The sequence below is a fragment of the Canis lupus genome, chromosome 36 (genome assembly GCF_011100685.1).
Source record: "Canis lupus familiaris isolate Mischka breed German Shepherd chromosome 36, alternate assembly UU_Cfam_GSD_1.0, whole genome shotgun sequence".
Taxonomy (NCBI): Eukaryota; Metazoa; Chordata; class Mammalia; order Carnivora; family Canidae; genus Canis; species Canis lupus.
Genome location: NC_049257.1, coordinates 5,914,860 through 5,935,255, shown reverse-complemented (window position 1 = coordinate 5,935,255; position 20,396 = coordinate 5,914,860). Strand labels below are relative to the sequence as shown.

At 36.6% G+C, this 20,396-nt stretch overlaps 1 protein-coding gene across 1 annotated transcript in view; it reads left to right on the top strand.

Annotated features, from left to right (window-relative positions):
- Positions 1 to 20,396, top strand: part of CD302 (CD302 molecule) — a 52,592-nt gene that overhangs the window by 16,853 nt on the left and 15,343 nt on the right. Inside the window, exons 5-13 of the mRNA XM_038585086.1 lie at positions 6,291 to 6,401; positions 7,469 to 7,612; positions 10,218 to 10,409; positions 11,466 to 11,623; positions 13,419 to 13,529; positions 14,079 to 14,167; positions 14,316 to 14,485; positions 16,574 to 16,773; positions 18,699 to 18,841. Of these exons, the coding sequence (XP_038441014.1) occupies positions 6,291 to 6,401; positions 7,469 to 7,612; positions 10,218 to 10,409; positions 11,466 to 11,623; positions 13,419 to 13,529; positions 14,079 to 14,167; positions 14,316 to 14,485; positions 16,574 to 16,773; positions 18,699 to 18,841 (1,318 nt within the window). The remainder of the gene's footprint in view (positions 1 to 6,290; positions 6,402 to 7,468; positions 7,613 to 10,217; positions 10,410 to 11,465; positions 11,624 to 13,418; positions 13,530 to 14,078; positions 14,168 to 14,315; positions 14,486 to 16,573; positions 16,774 to 18,698; positions 18,842 to 20,396) is intronic.

The following is a 20,396-nucleotide window of genomic DNA, read 5'->3' as shown; positions in this document are numbered from 1 at the left end:
CTCTGCAGGGAACATCCTCATTTGTGCCTCATGGGGCAGACATGTATGAGAATTTCTCTAGAGTTAGGAATTGCTGAGTTATGGGGACTCTTGATTTTATCTCAGGTCATAATCTCAGGGTCATGGGATAGAGAGCCCTGCATGGAACTCCACTCTGTGGGGAGTCTGCTTCTCTCCTTCTCTCTCTGCTCCTTCCCCGCCCTTGCTTTCTCTCTCTCTAAAAAAAAAAAATAATAATAATAATTAAATCTTGGGGTGTTGGGTGGCTCAGTTGGATAAGCATCTGCATTCAGCTCAGGTCATGATCCTAGGGTCCTGGGATGGAGCCCCACATTGGGCTCCCTGTTCAGTGCAGAATCTGCTTCTTTCTCTCCCTCTCCCCCTGGCCTGTGCTCTCTTTCTCTCCCTCTCTCTCTCTCAAATAAATAAATAAAATCTTTGAAATAAAATAATCTTTTAAGAAATCAAGAAACCCAAGTTACTGAGTCTCTGATAATTTGAATGAAAAAATAAATTATATGACAGTAATGATGTTTCAGACTGAAACTGAGGACTAAATGCTTTTCATACATTATCTTATTTAATATCATATAACAATGCTATGAGGTATAGGTATTTCTATTATTATACTCACTTTGCAGATGAGGAATGTGAGGATCAGAGAGGAAGTGTAATTTGCTCAAGGTCACCTACAAGTAATTAGCAGAGCCAAAATTTGAACACAATCAATCTGACTTGAAATAAAGTGGTAGGGGATCCCTGGGTGGCTCAGCGGTTTGACGCCTGCCTTTGGCCCAGGGCTTGATCCTGGAGTTCCGGGATCAAGTCCTGAGTCGGGCTCCTGGCATGGAGCCTGCTTCTCCCTCCTCCTGTGTCTCTGGCTCTCTCTCTCTCTTTCTCTCTCTCTCTCTCTATCCTAAATAGATAAATCTTTTTTAAAAAAAAAAGAAATAAAGTTGTATCCATCATTCATCTATCTGCATTTACCTTTTACAAGACTAGTAAGTTTTTTGCAGGAAGAGTTGGGTCTCATGAGTTTTTCCCTTTTGCACAAAACTCTAAGCATTATTGCTACATATGAAACAAACACCTATTCCTAGATATAATTCAGAGAAATTCTATCACACTGTTTTATAATAAGTATAAATATTTGCTAAATTCAAACTATGAGTAAAACCCTAATATCTCCAGATAAATTACATAATTTAATCATCATCCAACCAGGGACGCCTGGGTGGCTCAGCGTTTGAACATGTCTGCCTTTGGCTCAAGGCGTGATCCTGGTCCAGGGATCAAGTCCCACATCAGGCTCCCTGTGAGGAATCTGCTTCTCCCTCTATCTGTGTCTCTGCTTCTCTATGTGTCTCTCAGGAATAAATAAATAAAATCTTTAAAAAAATCATCATCCAACCTCATAAGACAAGTATTTTTATTCCCATTTACAGATAAGGAAATTGGCATTTAGAAATAACATACCCAAGATCACATGGCTGAGAAGTACCAGAATTGGGATTCAAATATCAACATATATGACTCTATAGCTCTTACTTTTTTTTACTATACTATTTGCTTTTCTTACGTATTTTTTTCTTTTCATCATTAATAGTCTAGTAGACTTTTGTCATGCTTTTTAGCTAATGCTTTGTTCAGCCCTCCTTTCTTACTTACAGCTTTACCCTTTTCCTATGTTGTTTGGTCCTTGAATAATCAGACCCTGATGGGCTAGTGGTTCAATGGAATTCTTTTCCAGACCTCACTGAACTTTACAAAGAATATTGTTGAAAGTAAAAAGTGCCAATAAATTTAAGACTCCTGGAATATTGACATTTGAAAACTAATGTTCTCAGTGAAGGACAAAGGTGTGACTATCAAAATCATAACAACTAATGATGCATTGGGAAGAATGAATGTTGCATGATTCCTTTATGCATCATTTCTCTTTAATAACTCATAAAAGTGAGATAATACACTAAGTGGTCCTCCTGTGCTCCAGGCCAGATACTCCCATTTTATGTATATCAATAATTTTAGAGATACACCCTTTCTAATCTTCCAACCTCCTCTTTCACTATGAATGCTGTTTAAGTGTATTGTAATTATTTTAACCTAATTATAATTGCTAGTTTCCCAAGACCCAAGCTGTATTTTTTTTAAAAAGATTTATTTATTTATTATAGACAGACAGAGAGAGAGAGAGCCAGAGACACAGGAGGAGGGAGAAGCAGGCTCCATGCCGGGAGCCTGACGTGGGACTCGATCCTGGGACTCCAGGATCACGCCCTGGGCCAAAGGCAGGTGCCAAACTGCTGAGCCACCCAGAGATCCCCCCCCCAAGCTGTATTTTTAACATCTGAATCTCAGAGTATCCAATATTGAAAATTTATTGAAGTTTCTCTTTTTACTGAAAATTGCCATGGGTAAACATTGGGCTAGGGGAGTGAGGCCAACAAAAGTGAATCAGACAGTGATTTTGTGATCTAGATGCTTCATCTACTTGGGGAAATAAGAGCTGTACATATTCAGAGCATAATGGAGAATGTATTCTCAAATGACTTCTGATCTGATAGCTAGTGGTTGGATGGGACTAGAGAATCTACTGCCAGAAAAAAGGCAGAAACAGTCCCTTGAAAATAAGTCCCATGTAATCTAAAAGAAGTTTGTTTGTTTGTTTGTTTGTTTGTTTGTTTGTTTGTTTTCTGCCTGCCCTATACTTAGTTTTGTTTTACTAATACAGGGGCTTCTGGAGTGGATGATTTGGTTTCCTTACACTCACTAGATTTTGTTTGGAAGTTAGATTTCCCATGGCTCTGGCCTTCCTAGAGAACCTCTAACCACATACTCATCCCAGAGCTACAAAACAGGACCCAGTAGTACCCAGAGCAGGAATAGCACATTTGCATTTTCCTCATTTTCCTCCACCCTGAAGTGTTATTCACTTTGAGTGGCCTCTGACAGGTTCTCCAAGGCTAGGACACTTCTAAGTCAGGGTCCTTGCTGGTGTTGCCTTTCAAATGCATTAGAAGTTCTTCTCTGGCTCATTCCAGGTGCATTACCATGATCAGGCCTGTAGTGTCCCTTGTGGAGAGAGGAATAGAAATAGAGGGTCAAGTCTGAACAGGTTTTAGGGACAGTGACAATTCTACTTCAGTGAACTCACCTATTTGATTTGATTAGGTATGAGGATTTATGCTAGCAGTCATCTGTTTCTTGATGGCAAAGATGGAGGTAAGCTAAGTCTCAAATTCGTCATCTTCTTGCTTGGATTGTATGTAGGAAAAAAGTCTAGCTTCAGATTGTCCAAGCCATAAATGAAATGTCTGCCTTTCATATTTGACAACCTGAATTTTTAGAATCCATTTCACACTCACATTCACCTGGCATAAAACACATAAAGAACATTCCTGTTTTCCAACACGGTCACAATTTTGAAATCCTATGATTCTACTGAAGAATAAGTCATCAGTATGGCTCACGAATAGGACAGTGTAATGAAGCAAATTAGGAACCTAACAGATTCCAAAGTTCATTTTGTTTCTTTATAAATGTGTCCTTACCATGTGCAGGTAAGTGATGGGATTATTCAGATGTCCTGCCGGGGATATCTGAAAAGTCTTCATGGAAGGGAAAGTATTGAGTTTGGATGGGCTAGAAGGATTGGTCTTCCATAGTACCCCAGTTAAAAATTAATAAAGGGAATTCTGAGTGTCCTGTATGATTGAGTCTGAAGTACCATATTTATGTCATAGTTTCCAGAACTTCTTTAGGAAGGCTGGGGAATCAACTGCTTTTATGAATGAGAAATTTACATTAGATTAAATCTTCAATTTGTATGCCAGTGCTTATGCTAACCAAGTGATAGAAAAAGATGAATCGGGATCCCTGGGTGGTGCAGCGGTTTGGTGCCTGCCTTTGGCCCAGGGCATGATCCTGGAGACCCGGGATCGAATCCCACATCGGGCTCCCGGTGCATGGAGCCTGATTCTCCCTCTGCCTGTGTCTCTGCCTCTCTCTCTCTCTCTGTATCTGTCATAAATAAATAAAATATTAAAAAAAAAAAGAAAAAAATGAATCCACAGTTCCCTTCAGCATTATCCCAAGCCATCTACCCAAATACCCACCTTTTACTTCCTTATAGAGTATCCTTACCATCTATTTCCTTGAGAAAAGTGAAGCAAACCCTTAGATTTCCTTCCTCATACTTAGAAATTTATCTGTATCTGTCATCCCTCCAGTTTGCTCAAGGTTAACTCCCTCTCCAAAGCTCTTTGCATCCACACGAGCTGTTTCTTCCCTCTCTTAAATTTTCATTGACTCTCCTCACTCTGCTGACTCTTTCCCAACAGGCCATAAAGTTATTTAAACTTCTACCATTAAAATATAGATAGATAGATGTAGATATAGATGTGGATATATAGATACAGATGTAGATATAGATTCAGATGCAGATACAGTGTATCTTTGCAATTCACTCCCCTAACTTCATATCTGTTCCTCAGTGGAGTAGTAATTAGGCCTCTGCTCCTACCACCCTCTTTCACAAACCCCTGCCCATCCCTTTAATATTGATGTCTGGGTTATTGCTCTTGGCCCCTTTCATCTTTGCTGTTGCTATTTCTGCTCTATACAGGGGAGCTTTTCCACTCCCTTGGTGTCAGTTCTGTTTTAGGCATTTATGTTCTAAAGTCTGCAGTAAGGCAAAAATTGAATATAGTCAAAACTACCCTCAAAAAGCCCTTAGAAGTCTGGATATAGTTTTCTATATGCAAATTATACATATATCAGATATTTTTGTGTGATTTACATGTAAAAAATATCCAAATTTCAAGAACCATTTTTATGTATATAAGGTACACACAAATTATATAAAAGATAATTATATCAATATAAATTTAATTATTTTAAAATTTTATAAATTATATTTTATAGTTTATATAAAAGTTATCTTAAACATGAATATTTTATAAATATTATCATTATAAATATGATTATATTTTATATAGAGAGAGATTATGTATATAATTTAATAATGTATCTACATAATTCCCAGAGGAACTAAGAAGCTGTTACTAAGTGTTTAAATGCTGAGAATATTTCAACAAATATATTCCAACCTGTCAGCTCTTCCTATTGTTAGCATCATCCTTATCTTCCGTAGATCATTTCATCAGGTGTTCTATCTCTTTTATATGGCCTTCAACATCTTCAGGTTCTTTTTTCATGATGTTGATAAAGTCTTACCAGGTTTTTGAATAATTTTGTTGACTATCTTGGTACTGGTGTGAAAATCCTTACAATCTTTTCAGTTTACCAATATACGTGGACACATATAAGCATGATTGCATCCATTGCTTGTGCACATATGTATATTGACTGGCATATCTGCAACTAGCCTCACTATTTATTTTTATTTTTTTTAAAGATTTTATTTATTCATAGAGACACAGAGAGAGAGAAGCAGAGACACAGGCAGAGGGAGAAGCAGGCTCCACGCAGAGAGCCTGACGTGGGACTCGATCCAGGGTTTCCAGGATCACGCCCTGGGCTGCAGACAGCGCTAAACCGCTGCGCCACCAGGGCTGCCCTAGCCTCACTATTTAAATTATCTCTGCTTCTCTATCTTTGTCTCTTTCTCGCTGATGGCTTCTGATAGTCAAGTAATGAATTTGAGTGATACATCTCCACTGTAGTCTCTGCGTGTATCTCTTGTTCTGTGGCTCCAACCTAAATATCTCCTTTGGACTCTAGGGTTGTATATTCCATTGCCTACCGAACAGTTCCAATACATATTTCTGAAGCAGTATGAGTAACACTTTACCTTTTGAGGGGTCTACATCTGGTTCTGTCCATAAATTGAAGTCCTCATGGGGACAGGGACTTTGTCTTTTGTTTTTTATATCCTTAGTACCAGTTAAATGATATGTGCTTAATGAACTTAAACTGTCAGTCTGGAATACAGTCAGTTCTTCAAAATCTAGATATACAATAGAAACTGTTTTCTTCTGTATCAGTACAAGAGGGTTAAAAATAGTGAAACAGCTATTTTGAGAAGTGAAACAGCTATTTTGAGAAGATTCTGTTCTTACCTTAGAAGAAAGGGACAGGCTAATGGAAAAGCAGAAATGAATTAACTTACTAGCCTTTAGCTGGCTTTGGTGGACAGATAGCCTCCTACGGAATTCTTGCCTTATAATCAAGACCTTGAGATTTTCGCTATCAGTAGAAACTTAAATCTGACTTAGATAATAATTTAGGCAATTTTGTCACTTGTTAAAATTATGTGATCCTTACAGAAAAAGAAGGCATTCCAAGGATTTTCTGGATTGGCCTAAATCAGCTGTACTCTACTAGAGGCTGGGAATGGTCAGACCAGAAGCCATTAAACTTTCTCAACTGGGACCCAGGTAACTTCCCTGTCTTCCATCTACTATGCACAGAGCAAAAGCTTCAAAAAAGTAAATGAACAAAAGCAACCTATTCACTGACAGCTTATAAAATTTTCAAATCTTGACAAATGTTATTATGATTACCTCTCAGAAGAATTTTTCCCCCTAATTCCTTCTTTATTGTGATACCATTACAGCCACGTTGAACCATACCATGGATAACTGAGCATTTGTGTCTAACCTTTATGGCAACCGTACATTTTTAGGTAACAGCAGAATAAGCCCCATAACATGACATGTCTGTGACTAACTGTGTTGTCTCATCTGCAACTCAACTTCATACAGAAATATACTCTTACAATACTGCTCAAGTCCTGACAACATAATGGTTCTATTTTATGACATAAATAAATATCTTAAAGAAAACTTTATAGTTAATAAAACCAACAAAACCTTACTTAGCCAAAAGATTTTTCTCCCCAAAAGAAGTTTAGGTACCTTTTTAAAAAATAAAATCTTAGGCTTCTGACAAATATAGACTCTAAATGTTAACACTAGATTCAGTATTTTTTTAAAAAGTGTTCTGTATACATATAAGAAAAATGGGTTAAGTACAATAAAATACCAATAGGTAATGTAATGAAATTTCATTGAATTAATGAATTAATTCTCTATTCAGTTAATAAAATCTTCAAAGATAATTTAACTTTTAATTCAAGGTCTTAAAGAGCATTACAGAATCATAAATTAGTATTTATTGTATAGAGTAGCAGATTAAGAGCTACTATCTGCAGGATATGATATGGAAGTTGATTGGGGGCAGAGATTTGTTTTGGTTTTTGGTTTTGTTTTTTAAATTACCTATAGTGTATCAGAGTGTTTCACCCTGTATCCTGTATTTTAGAAGGAAGACATATTTAAGAACATGAATGTTTATTGAGGCGTCTACATCTCAATTTAGTAGAAGGTTTTAACTATTTTGAGTTCCAATATAATCAGAAAATTAGAAATACAAATTATTTTTTCTAACCACCACTTGGCCCTAACCTTCTCTTTTTAATTTTTTTAATTTTCTACCGTTTAAGATATGCCGAGTGCACCAATGATCATAGGTGGATCAAGCTGTGCAAGAATGGATGCCATGTCTGGTTTATGGCAGAGTTTTTCCTGTGAAGTTCAATTGCCCTATGTCTGCAAGAAACCCTTAAATAACACGGTGGAGTTAACAGGTATCTTTCTCATTTCATTGTGCAAATAGGTCTTAAAATTATAGTTTTGTGAAGTCCAATAAAATCCATTTCAGACATCTATTTCCACCTTTCCTTCACCTGATACTACCAATGCCAAAAATTACTTTGTTTAGACCCTGTGGTTGGGTATTATCAACTATATATGCATAAAGCTTTGGTTTGGTATATCCCCATAAGAAGGCAGAGGTATTCTAGGTAAGAAATATGTTTCTATTCACAGAGGTGACTCTTTTTTCATTAGAGCAGTGGTTCTCAGCTTGTGGTTTCTAGACCAACAGTATCAGTGTCATCTGTACCTGTTTGAAATGCAAATCCTTAGGACCCACCTCAGATTTACCGAATCAAAAACTCTGTGGGCCCCAACAATCTGTGTTTTAAGAAGCTTTCCTGGAGATGCTGATGCACATTCACATCTTATGTATAACTTGCCTCTATGAGAAATCAAAAACGGTAGACGGTGGAACTCTCCTGGGATTTCCAGCTCCTGCCCCATGATGCCCATCCCTGTTCTGTCCTTCTTTGCCAGGCTGATTTTTTAGGTTGTTGTGTTGATAAATCAGGTAGAAAAGCAGAGGTGCAGAAGGACAAAATGTGTACAAGGAGGAGGGGTTTCAAGGGATTTCAGGGGTAAGAGAAACACAGAACAGTTGAAGTTTCTGAAGTACAGAGAAACTTCAGAAGCCTTTGAAAGAATAAGAGGAGTGCCCTTACTGTCTTGCACAAGGCCCAGCACATACCTGGTATTTGATTAAATCCTTCTGAACAGGGATCCCTGGGTGGCGCAGCGGTTTGGCGCCTGCCTTTGGCCCAGGGCACAATCCTGGGGACCCGGGATTGAATCCCACGTCGGGCTCCCGGTACATGGAGCCTGCTTCTCCCTCTGCCTGTGTCTCTGCCCCTCTCTCTTTCTCTCTCTCTGTGTGACTATCATAGATAAATAAAAATTTTTTAAAAAATCCTTCTGAACAAGAGAAGCTAATACTCAAACCTGGGAGGAAAAAAGGTTTTAAAATGTCTTGTTTAAAGAATGTTGGGGGAAGGAGATAAAATTTCTTGTCCATATAGGAGCATAAAGCTATTTTTTATGACTAAAAAATAAAGATTGTCAGATGTTTTATTAAAATACTAGGGGAAAATTAACATTCATCTTCCAAGTTGATTCAAACCAAATTAGTTCACACACAAAAAGCATAATAGAAAAGACAGCACAGATGAAAATAAACCAGGTGACTGATGATAGATCAAATAAATATCCTATAGTAGCAATTATTAAATAAATCATGATGTTTCCACAGGATTGAATAATATGCATTTATTAAAATAACTGTGCCAGCAGGAAAATACAAGAGCAGAACAAAATGATATGCCTACTTATCATTTTAATCTTGTAAAAATATGTTTTCATAGAGACAAAGACTAGAATAGTAAAATGTTTGTTCTAAGTTCAATTATGGGTATTTTTTCCTCTGTTCCTTTATCATAATCATAAAATATAATAATAATTATAATAATAGCATGTTCTATTTCAGAAACTTAAAATTAATTGAGTTATCTTGCAAATGTGAGAAGCTAACTGGACCTGAATTTTATCTTTAAGTAAAGGGCAAACTGTTTATATTTTTAAGTTGCTGTATTTTCATTAAATGGACATTCCAAACAGCTATGAATCCATGAGGTCTGAGTAATTGACTTAATTTCTAATTCTATTAAGAAGGTTAAAAGTATTTTATATGGTTGTATACCTCAGTCTTTTTCTCCAATATTTCTTGACCATCATTTGAGTGAGTTTTAACATGATCTAAACAGAGAATCACTAATTACATGAGGATGTGAATCTAGTAAAGGAAAGGAAAGAAGAGATCCAGAGAGGTCTTGTACCCTTTCCCTTTATCATTGTCCTCCCTTTCATGTGGAGTTTATAAATGTTTTACTCTATTCCTTAAATCTTTATCCTTTGTCCAACAGTAGGCATGAATGCACATCCCCTTACCAATCTTTTTTTTTAAGATTTTTTAAATTTATTCATGAGAGACAGAGAGAGAGAGAGGCAGAGACATAGGCAGAAGAAGAAGCAGGCTCCCTGCGAGGAACCTGACGCGGGACCCCGGAATCATGACCTGAGCCAATAGCAGATAGTCAACCACTGAGCCACCCAGGTGCCCCTCCTCTTGCTAATCTGACATACATGACCATACATGAATCTGGACTTCATAACCTCTCAAAGTCAGAGACTAGAGGGAAACCTAACAAATCCCATACCAAGGAAGAGATATGTCAGTGACTGACTTACCCCACACCATTCTTCTATCTATTGGGACTAAGGGAATTCCCTCCTCAAATAGTTGGAGCCCAATCATGTAGCACATTTGTATCACATTGCAGTTATATCATTATCTGTATCCCATCACTCTTGTGATGCCATGTAGAATGTGAGGCACCACATTAAGTCATGTCCTTATGCCCTTTGACATCACATTCCCTAGTTTTCCAGAATCCTGATGATTTAAGAAGGAAGAATTTGGAATGTTTTTGATTCAAAATAGATGTATCTTTACTGGAATATAAATAGCTGCTTTTCTTGCAGATGTTTGGACATATTCAGATACACACTGTGATGCAGGCTGGCTGTCAAATAATGGGTTTTGCTATCTGCTGGTAAATGAAAGTGATTCCTGGGATAAGGCACAAACAAAATGCAAAGCCTTGAGCAGCGATCTCATCAGCATTCATTCTTTAGCAGATGTGGAGGTGGTTGTCACAAAACTCCATAATGGGGGTAAGTTTTTAAATTTTCCTATTTGAGAGGTTTAAAACATTCTAAGGTACCCCTATTTTTAGACTCTTAGTGGGAATGAAAGCCTACAATTTGATCCTTACAGATCAGTACTATCCAATAGAATTTTCTGTGATGATGGAGCTGTTCTATAATCTGTGCTGTCCAGTATAGCTGCCACCAGCCATTTGTGGCTTGTGAGCTTGTGGAACTGATTTTTACTTTTATTTAATTTTTGTTGTTTTACAAATAGGCATATGTAGCTAGAGCTACCAATTTGACAGTATAGCCAGTGATTGAATAATTTCCCTCCTCTCATAAGCTAAATGCTATTTAATTTGCTCCAGATGCTTAAGTGATGATAATTTCATGATTATTTCACTTTTGTAATTATTTAAAAACTAAAGACTGAAGAACAAAAATAAGCTAGACAGGCAGTATTATATCCTCCTCCTAGGATTCACTAATAGTAATAACTAATAATAAACACCTCTTCTATGTCAGCATGGTGTTAATTGTTTCCCCTGGGAAGGCAGCAGCATCATCCAAGGGTAGGGATGGACGTCAATCCCATTCTGACTCGATTTGTAGAATTTCATTATAGGTTTCCCCTGCTATCCAAAAGTAGATTGTTCTTATGAAATCTTTCATAAACCAAAATGGCATAAAACTAAGAAGTAAACACCATTTAATAAAAGCTAAATCCTCTTCAGATTTCTTTCACTTAGTGAAAACAGGTACATATGTCTTTCGTAAAAGTGAAGTGGCAGAAAGAGCAGAGGAAACCTGTCTACCCCATAAAGCAAGGTTTATCTAAACTAGATAGGGAACACTTAACCTATAGATCATAGCATGGTTGTTCCACTATGTACTCTGCCTATATACGTACTCTGAAAAGCACTCAACCTCTGGACTGCCTAAATGAGCAATGTTTTCATAGATTAATTACAAATACCACTGAGACTCCTAAAACCCCATTATCAGAATGTAAAAATCAGTAACAATGTACATAATGAGGTATGTAATTGAGTAAAAGCAAATAAAATATTTTTCTTTTAGATGCCAAAGAAGAAATATGGATAGGTCTTAAGAACAAAAATGTACCAACTTTATTTCAGTGGTCTGATGGTACAGAAGTTACTCTAACATATTGGAATAAGAATGAGCCAAATGTTCCCTACAATAAGACTCCCAACTGCGTTTCCTATTTAGGAAAGGTAGGAAACCTCCTGTGGCTTATTTATATTCTTATTGTATACCAAATAATAATAGTAAGATGACTTTGGTTGAGATATTTGTGTTTGGGCTGGAAAAGAAAATAAAAGGTAAGAGCCCTATAGATTGTCTTTCCAGAAGCTACTGGAAAAAAAATAGGTAAATAACACAATGACTAAATGAGCAATCCACTTCCTGTCTGAGAGTATCTGGTCTGGTCTGAAACACATAAAAGGAAATCCTGTTAGAACTCAATTTTTATGCCAGATTGATTCTAATAAGCTGCTTTCTCTCTGGACCGTCAATATGATATTTAACATACAGCCACAACTTAAGGGAAAAATCCCATCTTCTTAATTCATGTTTAAATTTTTATATTACTTTGAGAAGTGAAAAACTATTTTTATTTAAAAATAAGGTCTCAAAAAAAAAAAAAAAAAGGTCTAAGGGCAGCTGGCTGGCTCAGTCAGGGGAGCATGTGACTCGTGATCTCCAGTTTGTGAGTTCAAGCCCCACATTGAGGATAGAGACTACTTAGTAAATAAATTAATTAAAAATTAGGTCTAATGTTTTTTCAGAAAACATCTTTCTTCTGTAGAATACTTATTTATTAAACATGCTTTACTTAAGAGTCCAAAATAGGCTCTATTTGAGAGAAAAGACATGTGCATCTCTATATTTTGTTTGTACTGCTTTCCTGGGGACTCCTGGAGGCTTGTGTCACCCAAACTTCTAGAGAGAGGTAAATGGAAGTAATAAATGATATGTGTATTTAGGAGTGTTTCAAGATTAAAGAGGTATTTAGAAAGGTGTCAAAGATAAATTTAGAAGGGTGTCACATTTCGTGCTCTATTTAAAAAGATATTTAAGATGTCTTTGGTAGAGTGTCAAAGATAGAGATCCCATAGGCAAGAATAAACTGATAGCATACCTAGATAGCATTCCAGTGTTCAAAACTGACCCTTATCACAATTTACCTTTTGAAATTTAATTTGAAGAAAGCAGGGTGACTTAAGCAAAATTAATGCTAGTAGCATATTTGAAAGGGATTATTTTGAAGTCTAGGCTGAAGTAGAGTGGAAGGAACTTTTGATTTTGGAATTGATTTTGGGAGAGTAGCTGTTCTAACTACCATGATTTTTATATATATATAAATATATATATTTATATTTTTAAATTTATATTTTATATTATATATATTTATTTATATTTATTTAATTTATATTTTATATTTATATAAAATATATATATTTTATATATATAAGTTAGTAGGTGTTTATATATATATATATATATATATATATATATATATATATATATATAAAGAGATATATATAAAGAGACTAAGACAGCATGGTTGGTTGACATATCCAAAAGTTTTTAGCCAAAGGGCAAACTTAGGCCATGTCATATGAAAGAAGACTAGAACACTGGTGACTGTGTGTAGGCTGAGTTCTTCTTTCTTCAACTTCTGTACTAAAAGTCCTTGATGGTTTTACTGTTACTCTAACAAGAAAATAGAATCATTTCCACTATGATCTGGAGGTGGTGTTGAAATAACAAACTGTGAGCCACAACCTTGCAGGCCTACTGGGTGGCATTTTCTAGGAGTATGTCCCCAGATGTAGTCTTTCATTTATAGTCATTTTCTTTTTCCTTCTTCTTCCTCCTTGCCCTGCCCCTTGCTCACAGTTTTGTGAGAAGAAACCATCTTGATTTAAAATAAGTTAGAGTTCAACTCTAAATATATGGCAAATAATTTCTCTGTGGGAAATTTTTTTTTCTATTTTTAAAAAGCTAGGTCAGTGGAAAGTCCAGTCATGTGAAGAGAAACTTAAATATGTATGCAAGAAAAAGGGAGAAAAAATGAACGATACAACATCTGATAAGATGTGTCCTCCAGATGAGGTATGTAAAATCCCTGTATAAGTTTTCCTAAGCAGCGTTACACCTTCTTGATTGAAGGTGGTAGTTGAGACTGAAACAATTCAGACCTGGAAAGTAGAAGAAATGACTATACCTTCTGTTCACTTATGTTAGAGCAAATCAGAGGGCAGTGAATCATAACATATTGGCATTCTTACAATAAGAAAAAATTTTATAGGAAAAAGTTACCTATTCATGATTTTTATTAAAAAAGTATGTGATTGTAATCCTTAATGCTGATACCTTTACTTCCTCCAATTATTTTTTTCCTGTTCAAAAATAGTTCAACCAACAATATTATAGTCTTATGAGGAGCTAGGCCTTGGAGGTAAAGAGAAATAAGACACACCTTCCATCTGACACAGGCTCACAGTCCTGTAGGAGTTATCTATGAAGTTGTATCCCACCTTCATCATCTGTATGGATTTACTGGCTATGTCCTTAATTTCTCTAAGTGTGAAATGTTACCAGTGTAACAGAATCTTTCTTGTTAGAGGAGAGACATTAATTGATGTATCTCCTCTGATTTAGGGCTGGAAAAGACATGGAGAAACCTGTTACAAGATTTACAAAGATGAGGTCCCTTTTGGAACCAACTGCAACCTGACTATAACTAGCAGGTATGACCATTAGTAAACATGTGCTGGTGAACTTTTAAATCTGGGTTAGTTTTGCTAAATAAGCTTTCTAAGAAAAAAGGTACATCTTCAATTTATATAGTATTCCATCATTGTTAAAACACCTACTAACTTAACCCTTGTTTTGCAGATTTGAGCAAGAATACCTGAATGATATGATTAAAAAGTATACTAAATCTCCAGGAAAATACTTCTGGACTGGCCTGAGAGATATGGATTCACATGGAGAGTATAGTTGGACAGGTGTTGGTGGAGTAAAGCAAGCTGTAACTTTTTCCAACTGGAATTTTCTTGAGCCAGGTGAGTGCCTTAGTCTTGAAAGTAGTGGAATATGATGATTTGTGAAATGCAGTATACCTTCCAGATGTTGTCTTCACTTAGCTTTGAAATGTGAGGAAAATTATAATCTTCAGGATGAGAGTCTATCAATGGAACCATAGATAGAAGCAGTGACTATGTCTTCCTTATTAAATCCTTAGGAATAACCCCAAAAAGGGAGCTAAAAAACTCAGTTCTCAGAAACCACCTATAATGGCACAAAGCTAGAACCATCAGTGCAAGTTTTTTTTTTAAATCTTTTCTATGTAAGTCTCAAACAGAATCTAGAAGCTTCATTTTGAAGTGCTTTACATTTTCATCTCTTTGCTTCTTCTTTCTCCAAATTTCTCCAAAATCGAATGTGTTTATTTCTATTATTCCGAATGGATGAGAATTAAGGAGGCAATATTGTAGGTATTATTCATTCTGAAAGTTAGTTCATCCTTCTTTAACCAGCTCAAAGTATTGACCATATTTAGCCATAGAATCAGAACCATTTTGAACCAGAAAGGACCTCAGATATCCCTTCTGATTTCAGAGTTGAGAAGATAGAGTCTCAGAAGGTGATTTACTTAACAAATGTTACCTGGTTATTGGATTGCTAAAATTCAGATCCCTGATTCCTAATCCAGTGCTTTATAGAGGATTTTGGTTTTCTATAAGACTGGAGCTATAAAGCATTCAATTTTTGTTTCTTTGGATTATTTATATTTTCTTGTTTTTGTACGATGTGATCACAAAGACCACTTTTTAAAACCCAGTTACTGGAACATATGAGTGTATAATGAAACACAATACTTGAAATAGAGAATGCCCACAAAATTTGAAATAGATGGTCACCACCATAAATGTAAATGGTATTGATAACAAGGTCATCTTTTTACTTATAGAAGATGGAGGATACAGGTGCTTATCTTGGTGAAATCTCACTTTAGATTATAATGTTCTAATATATAAAACATGGGATTTCTTTTATAGACATTCAGATTTCTTACAGTCAATGTCATATTCTTCATAGATAACCTTCAGTGGTTGGAGAAGAGCTCAGGAAATAGCCACAATGGCTATTCTCTCAGTCCTATAGCCAGAAAGACTACTATTAATCTCTCTTTACTATAATTACTCCCAACTTCAGCCAGCTTGGTCCATCATGGACAAGACTTGGGTAGGGGGCAGAACAGGGGAAAAATAGGACACCCATCGAGGACAACACAGCATTTTTTCTCCCAGTCCCTTGTTCTAATTGCTGTCCAGGTATGAGACATGAGACAATGTTTGTTTGGTGAAATAGAAGTCGTCATTATTTTCCAACTTATGTTCTTCTTGTCTTCTACCCACTTCAAGCAGCGTGGTATAATATAAAAAGGAGCATGGCACTTTGTCAGACAAATCTGGGTTCAAGTGTTGACTCCACTACTCATTAGCTATTGCTGTCGCAAGTCACTTACTCTTCATCTGAGAAATGGATCTGATAATACAAACAATCTCTTAATGTTGTGAATAAATAAATTCTGGCTGCCATAAAATAGACGGAAAACAAATGTATGTTACCATATATCTCCTTCAATATTGTACCCCCTATTCCTTTGGATCTGAATCTGAAAGAGTCTTGTTTCGAGGGTTACTAAATTGCTGAAAAACTTTTCAAATTCATTAAGCTAGTATGAATCCCTTAGGGTATGCTGAGCAGCTTAGTGATTTAGGGTGCACCTCCATATGCAGACCACCTAGATTCTAGTTCTGGATCAACCACTTACTAACATGTGACCTTGAACAAGTCACTAATCCTCACTGTACCTTGATATGGCAATAGAATCCACTCCAGAGGTTTGTTGTAAGGACTGATTCATTTAATCCTGTTAGAATAGTACCAGGGGAGTAATAAACACTGATCTTTATTACCATCATTGTCATTATCATCATCATTATTATAACACATTCCTTTCTACCATTATCTTTTATATCCTTTCTCCAGACCTTGGCCCAAATAAAGGATAAGGACACTAGAAAAATGTTTGGACTTTAATGTTCAAATGTAATGTTTAATTAAACTTTCTGATTCAACCCCAGCTTCCCGAGGTGGATGTGTGGCTATGGCTACTGGAAATTCTCTTGGAAAGTGGGAGGTGAAAGACTGCAGGAAGTTCAGAGCACTTTCAATTTGCAAGAAAATAAGTGGGCCCGTTGAGCCTGAAGAAGTAGTCCCCAAGCCTGAAGACCCTTGTCCTGAAGGCTGGTATAGTTTCCCCTCAGGTCTTTCTTGTTATAAGGTAAAGTAACATTCTCATTCAATTCCTTAATGAGGTTATCTTTCTACTATCCTAGTCCACATACTTGTAGTAGAAATTATGCTCCTCCTCAGGCACATATGTAACCTACCAAGGTGTTTGGGAGCATCACTCATGCCTTTGTCATGAGAGAGCTTATCCCCATCTGAATTCATGTCCTACCCAAAAAAGCAGGCCTACAGCCAGAACTGGCTCTTTCCTAGTGTTCTTTTGCCCTGAGACATTAAGTAAGCTACATGCCATGCTGACACTTTGCTTATGATTCTCATATCCTTCTAATCCTTGTCCAATGGAGAATTCTATCACTTCTTATAATTTAAAAAAATCATTTTAGGGCCTGTATCAGTCAGCTGTTCCCAAAAAGAAACCATTACGTAGTATCGTAAAATTCAGTGACTATAACAACAAACATTTAGTCTCATGTCCACAGATCTCTGGGTCAAATAGGGATTGTTTTAGTTCAGGCTTGAATGGTGAGCTCTGCTTTCAACAGTGGGTCAGCTGTGCTGGGCTCCAGGCTATGAGTTGGGATGTGCTACCTTGATCTGGGTCTCAGGCTGAAGGGGCAATAGTTTTTAGGGGCTTGTTCTTACAGTCAATTGTTAAAGCCTAAGAGGCAAGCCTAACCATTTAAGCACATTTCAGGTCTCTATTCACTTTACCTCCACAACATGCCATTGATTGCAGCAAGTCACATGGCCTGAGCCCAAATATAGGTATAGGGAAGTACACTTTACCCACCAGGAGGTCATGGCAAAAACGTAAAATTGTATCACAGGGAACTGAAGATTAATTCAATCTCCTTCTGTTCCTTTTTTGAAAAAAAATTAGTCATCACAAACCAAAGATGGCAAGTTTTGCTTTGTACCTTCTATTCATGTTAGCAGGGCAATCTGCCATTTCATTCATCCTCATCAGAAAACAGGCCTGTACTTGTATAGGTTTCATTGTGCTATGTTCATAATTATGTTTTTAGCATATTTCTCTGCAGAAGTCTACTCCCAAAGTATTCATATGTATCCTTTATAGCCTTACCTACTGGTCCTAGGAATGCAGGAGAATGTGGTGTCTTGTTGGAGCAGTTTCCCATCCTGACTAAGGAAGGTCATCCATCTGACAGCAGTAGCTGGCCTTTAGTTGACACTTCCAGCAGGTCTTGGTTGTATCCCAGTATATGTTTTTTTTAAATTTATATATATATATTTTAATTGAAGTTTGATTTGCCATATGCATATAGTATGACACCCCGTGCTCATCCTGTCAAGTGCCCCCGCTCAGTGCCCATCACCCAGTCACCCCATCCCCCCACCTGCCTCCCCTTCCAGTATCCGTTGTTCATTTCCCAGAGTGAGGAGTCTCTTGGTTTGTCACCCTCTAATTTTTCCCACTATTTTCTCTCCTTTCCCCTATAATCCCTTTCACTATTTCTTATATTCCCTGTATGTGTGAAACCATATAATGATTGTCCTTCTCTGACTGACAGGTAAAAATAAGAACATTTTCCTGTTATTTTCACACCTATAAGAATCCATTTCAGAAGCCTACACATTTGAATCAAAGAAACAAAATAAATGAACAAGGGGAAAAAAAAGAGACAACCCAAAACCAGACTTTTAACTATAGAGAACAAACTGATGGTTACCAGAGGGGAGGTGGTAGGGGCACAGTGGGTGAAATAGGTGATGGAGATTAAGGAGTGCATTTGCGATAAGCACTGAGTGATGTACTGAACTGCTTACTCACTGTATTGTTCACCTGAAACTAGTAGAACACTGTGTGTTAATTCTATTTGAATTAAAATTCAAAAACTTAATTAAAAACCTACACTTTTTATACGTAATAGACTTGGAAATTATGACTATTTTATGATCATGCCAGAAAAGAGATTAACATTGTGTTTTGTTAAGCTGTTTAATATAGAAAGAATCGTAAGAAAAAGGAACTGGGAGGAAGCTGAGAGGTTCTGCCGAGCTCTTGGAGGACACCTTCCCAGCTTCACTCAGATGGAGGAAATAAAGGGATTTCTTCACTTCCTCATGGACCAGTTCAGGTAATACTTTGAGGATGAGATCTTCTGTGCTGAATCTGATGCTCTCCAGGTACTCAGAATTGACATGTTTATTTTCTAAAGGGTCATTCAGTGCTTGGCAGTCTGTCAATATCAAATATTTTTATGCGCAAGACACTATGAATAATTTGAAGATGAGGGAGATAGAATCACCCTCCTTTATGTAGCATAATAAACTCCAACAATGGGGATAAGAAAAAGTATGGTAAAAATCTAGAACAAAGGTAAGGAGGGACCATGGGAATTCTAAAGACAGATGAATACTTTGGAAGGTATAACTGGGAAAAATGTTATGAAGAAGGATGGTTCTTAGAAGGTAAGGTAGTATTTTGAAAGGTAAGACTAGGAGAAGGAGCCAGAGAAAACAGAAAATTAGCAAAGGTACTGAGACCAGAGTGTACAGATACAGTCAAGGAGAAATGAATCATTCCACTTACCTAGAAAATGAGATTTAGATATGAAATTGGAGCATCCTTATTTGCCAGGGAAGGAGTTTGATCTTAAGTCAATAAGCAAAATTAAAAAACAAAACAAACAAAAAAATACCCAACAACAAGTGTGTGTGTGTGTGTATATATATATGGGGGGAGAGAGATGGTAGGTAGATGCAGGGCAAGTAATTAGAAAGTTATTACAGCCCTCTTGTGGAAAACTACTTTGAGAATGGGCAGGAAGAATGTGAAAATAGGAAAGTAATCAGAGACGCTACAAAGAATCAATTAGCCATTGTGATTTTGATGTTACGGTGGAAGGATTCTTGGATGATTTTCCTGATGTCCAATGTGGAGAAATGTGGACCAGGTGATGCTATCATAGGAGAAAAATTTCTCTGAAGCTTTGAGAGCAATCATGAGGGCCTTCAAGTCCACAAATTTCTTTTTTTCTTCCCCAATTTTTATGAATTGAAAAGAAGACCACCAAAATATGCAAATCAAGGATTCAGGGTATACCAGACAAAATCATGGAAAAGAAATTACCATTTAGACATATCCTGGTGAATACTTTCCTTATCATTTTGACTCAAAAGCCTCAAAGAAAAACAGCAAAACAAACAAAAAAACAGGTACCAAAACACAAAACTCAACTGCTCTTCTTCTCTAGGACATTAAATATAAAAAGATGTTTAAAAACTGACATCTAAAGAGTTTTGAGGTGGAAAATGTTAACAATATATTAATTTTTTAAAACATTTTATTTATTTATTCATGAGCGACACAGAGAGAGAGACAGAGAGGCAGAGACACAGGCAGAGGGAGAAGCAGGCTCCATGCAGGGAGCCTGACGTGGGACTTGATCCTGGGTCTCCAGGATCAGCCCAGAGCTGAAGTGGCGCCAAACCTCTGAGCCTCCCGGGGCTGCCCACAATATATTAATTTTAGTTCTCAATTACATTGCTTTTCATTTGTGAAAATTATAATTGATGTAATCTTAGAACTCACTTGAAAAAAATTCAAAGACACGTTCCAGTTGAGAGATGAATTAAAAATCAAGAACACCTGAATAGGTAGTTTATTTTAAAAGAATTGGAAATAAGAAT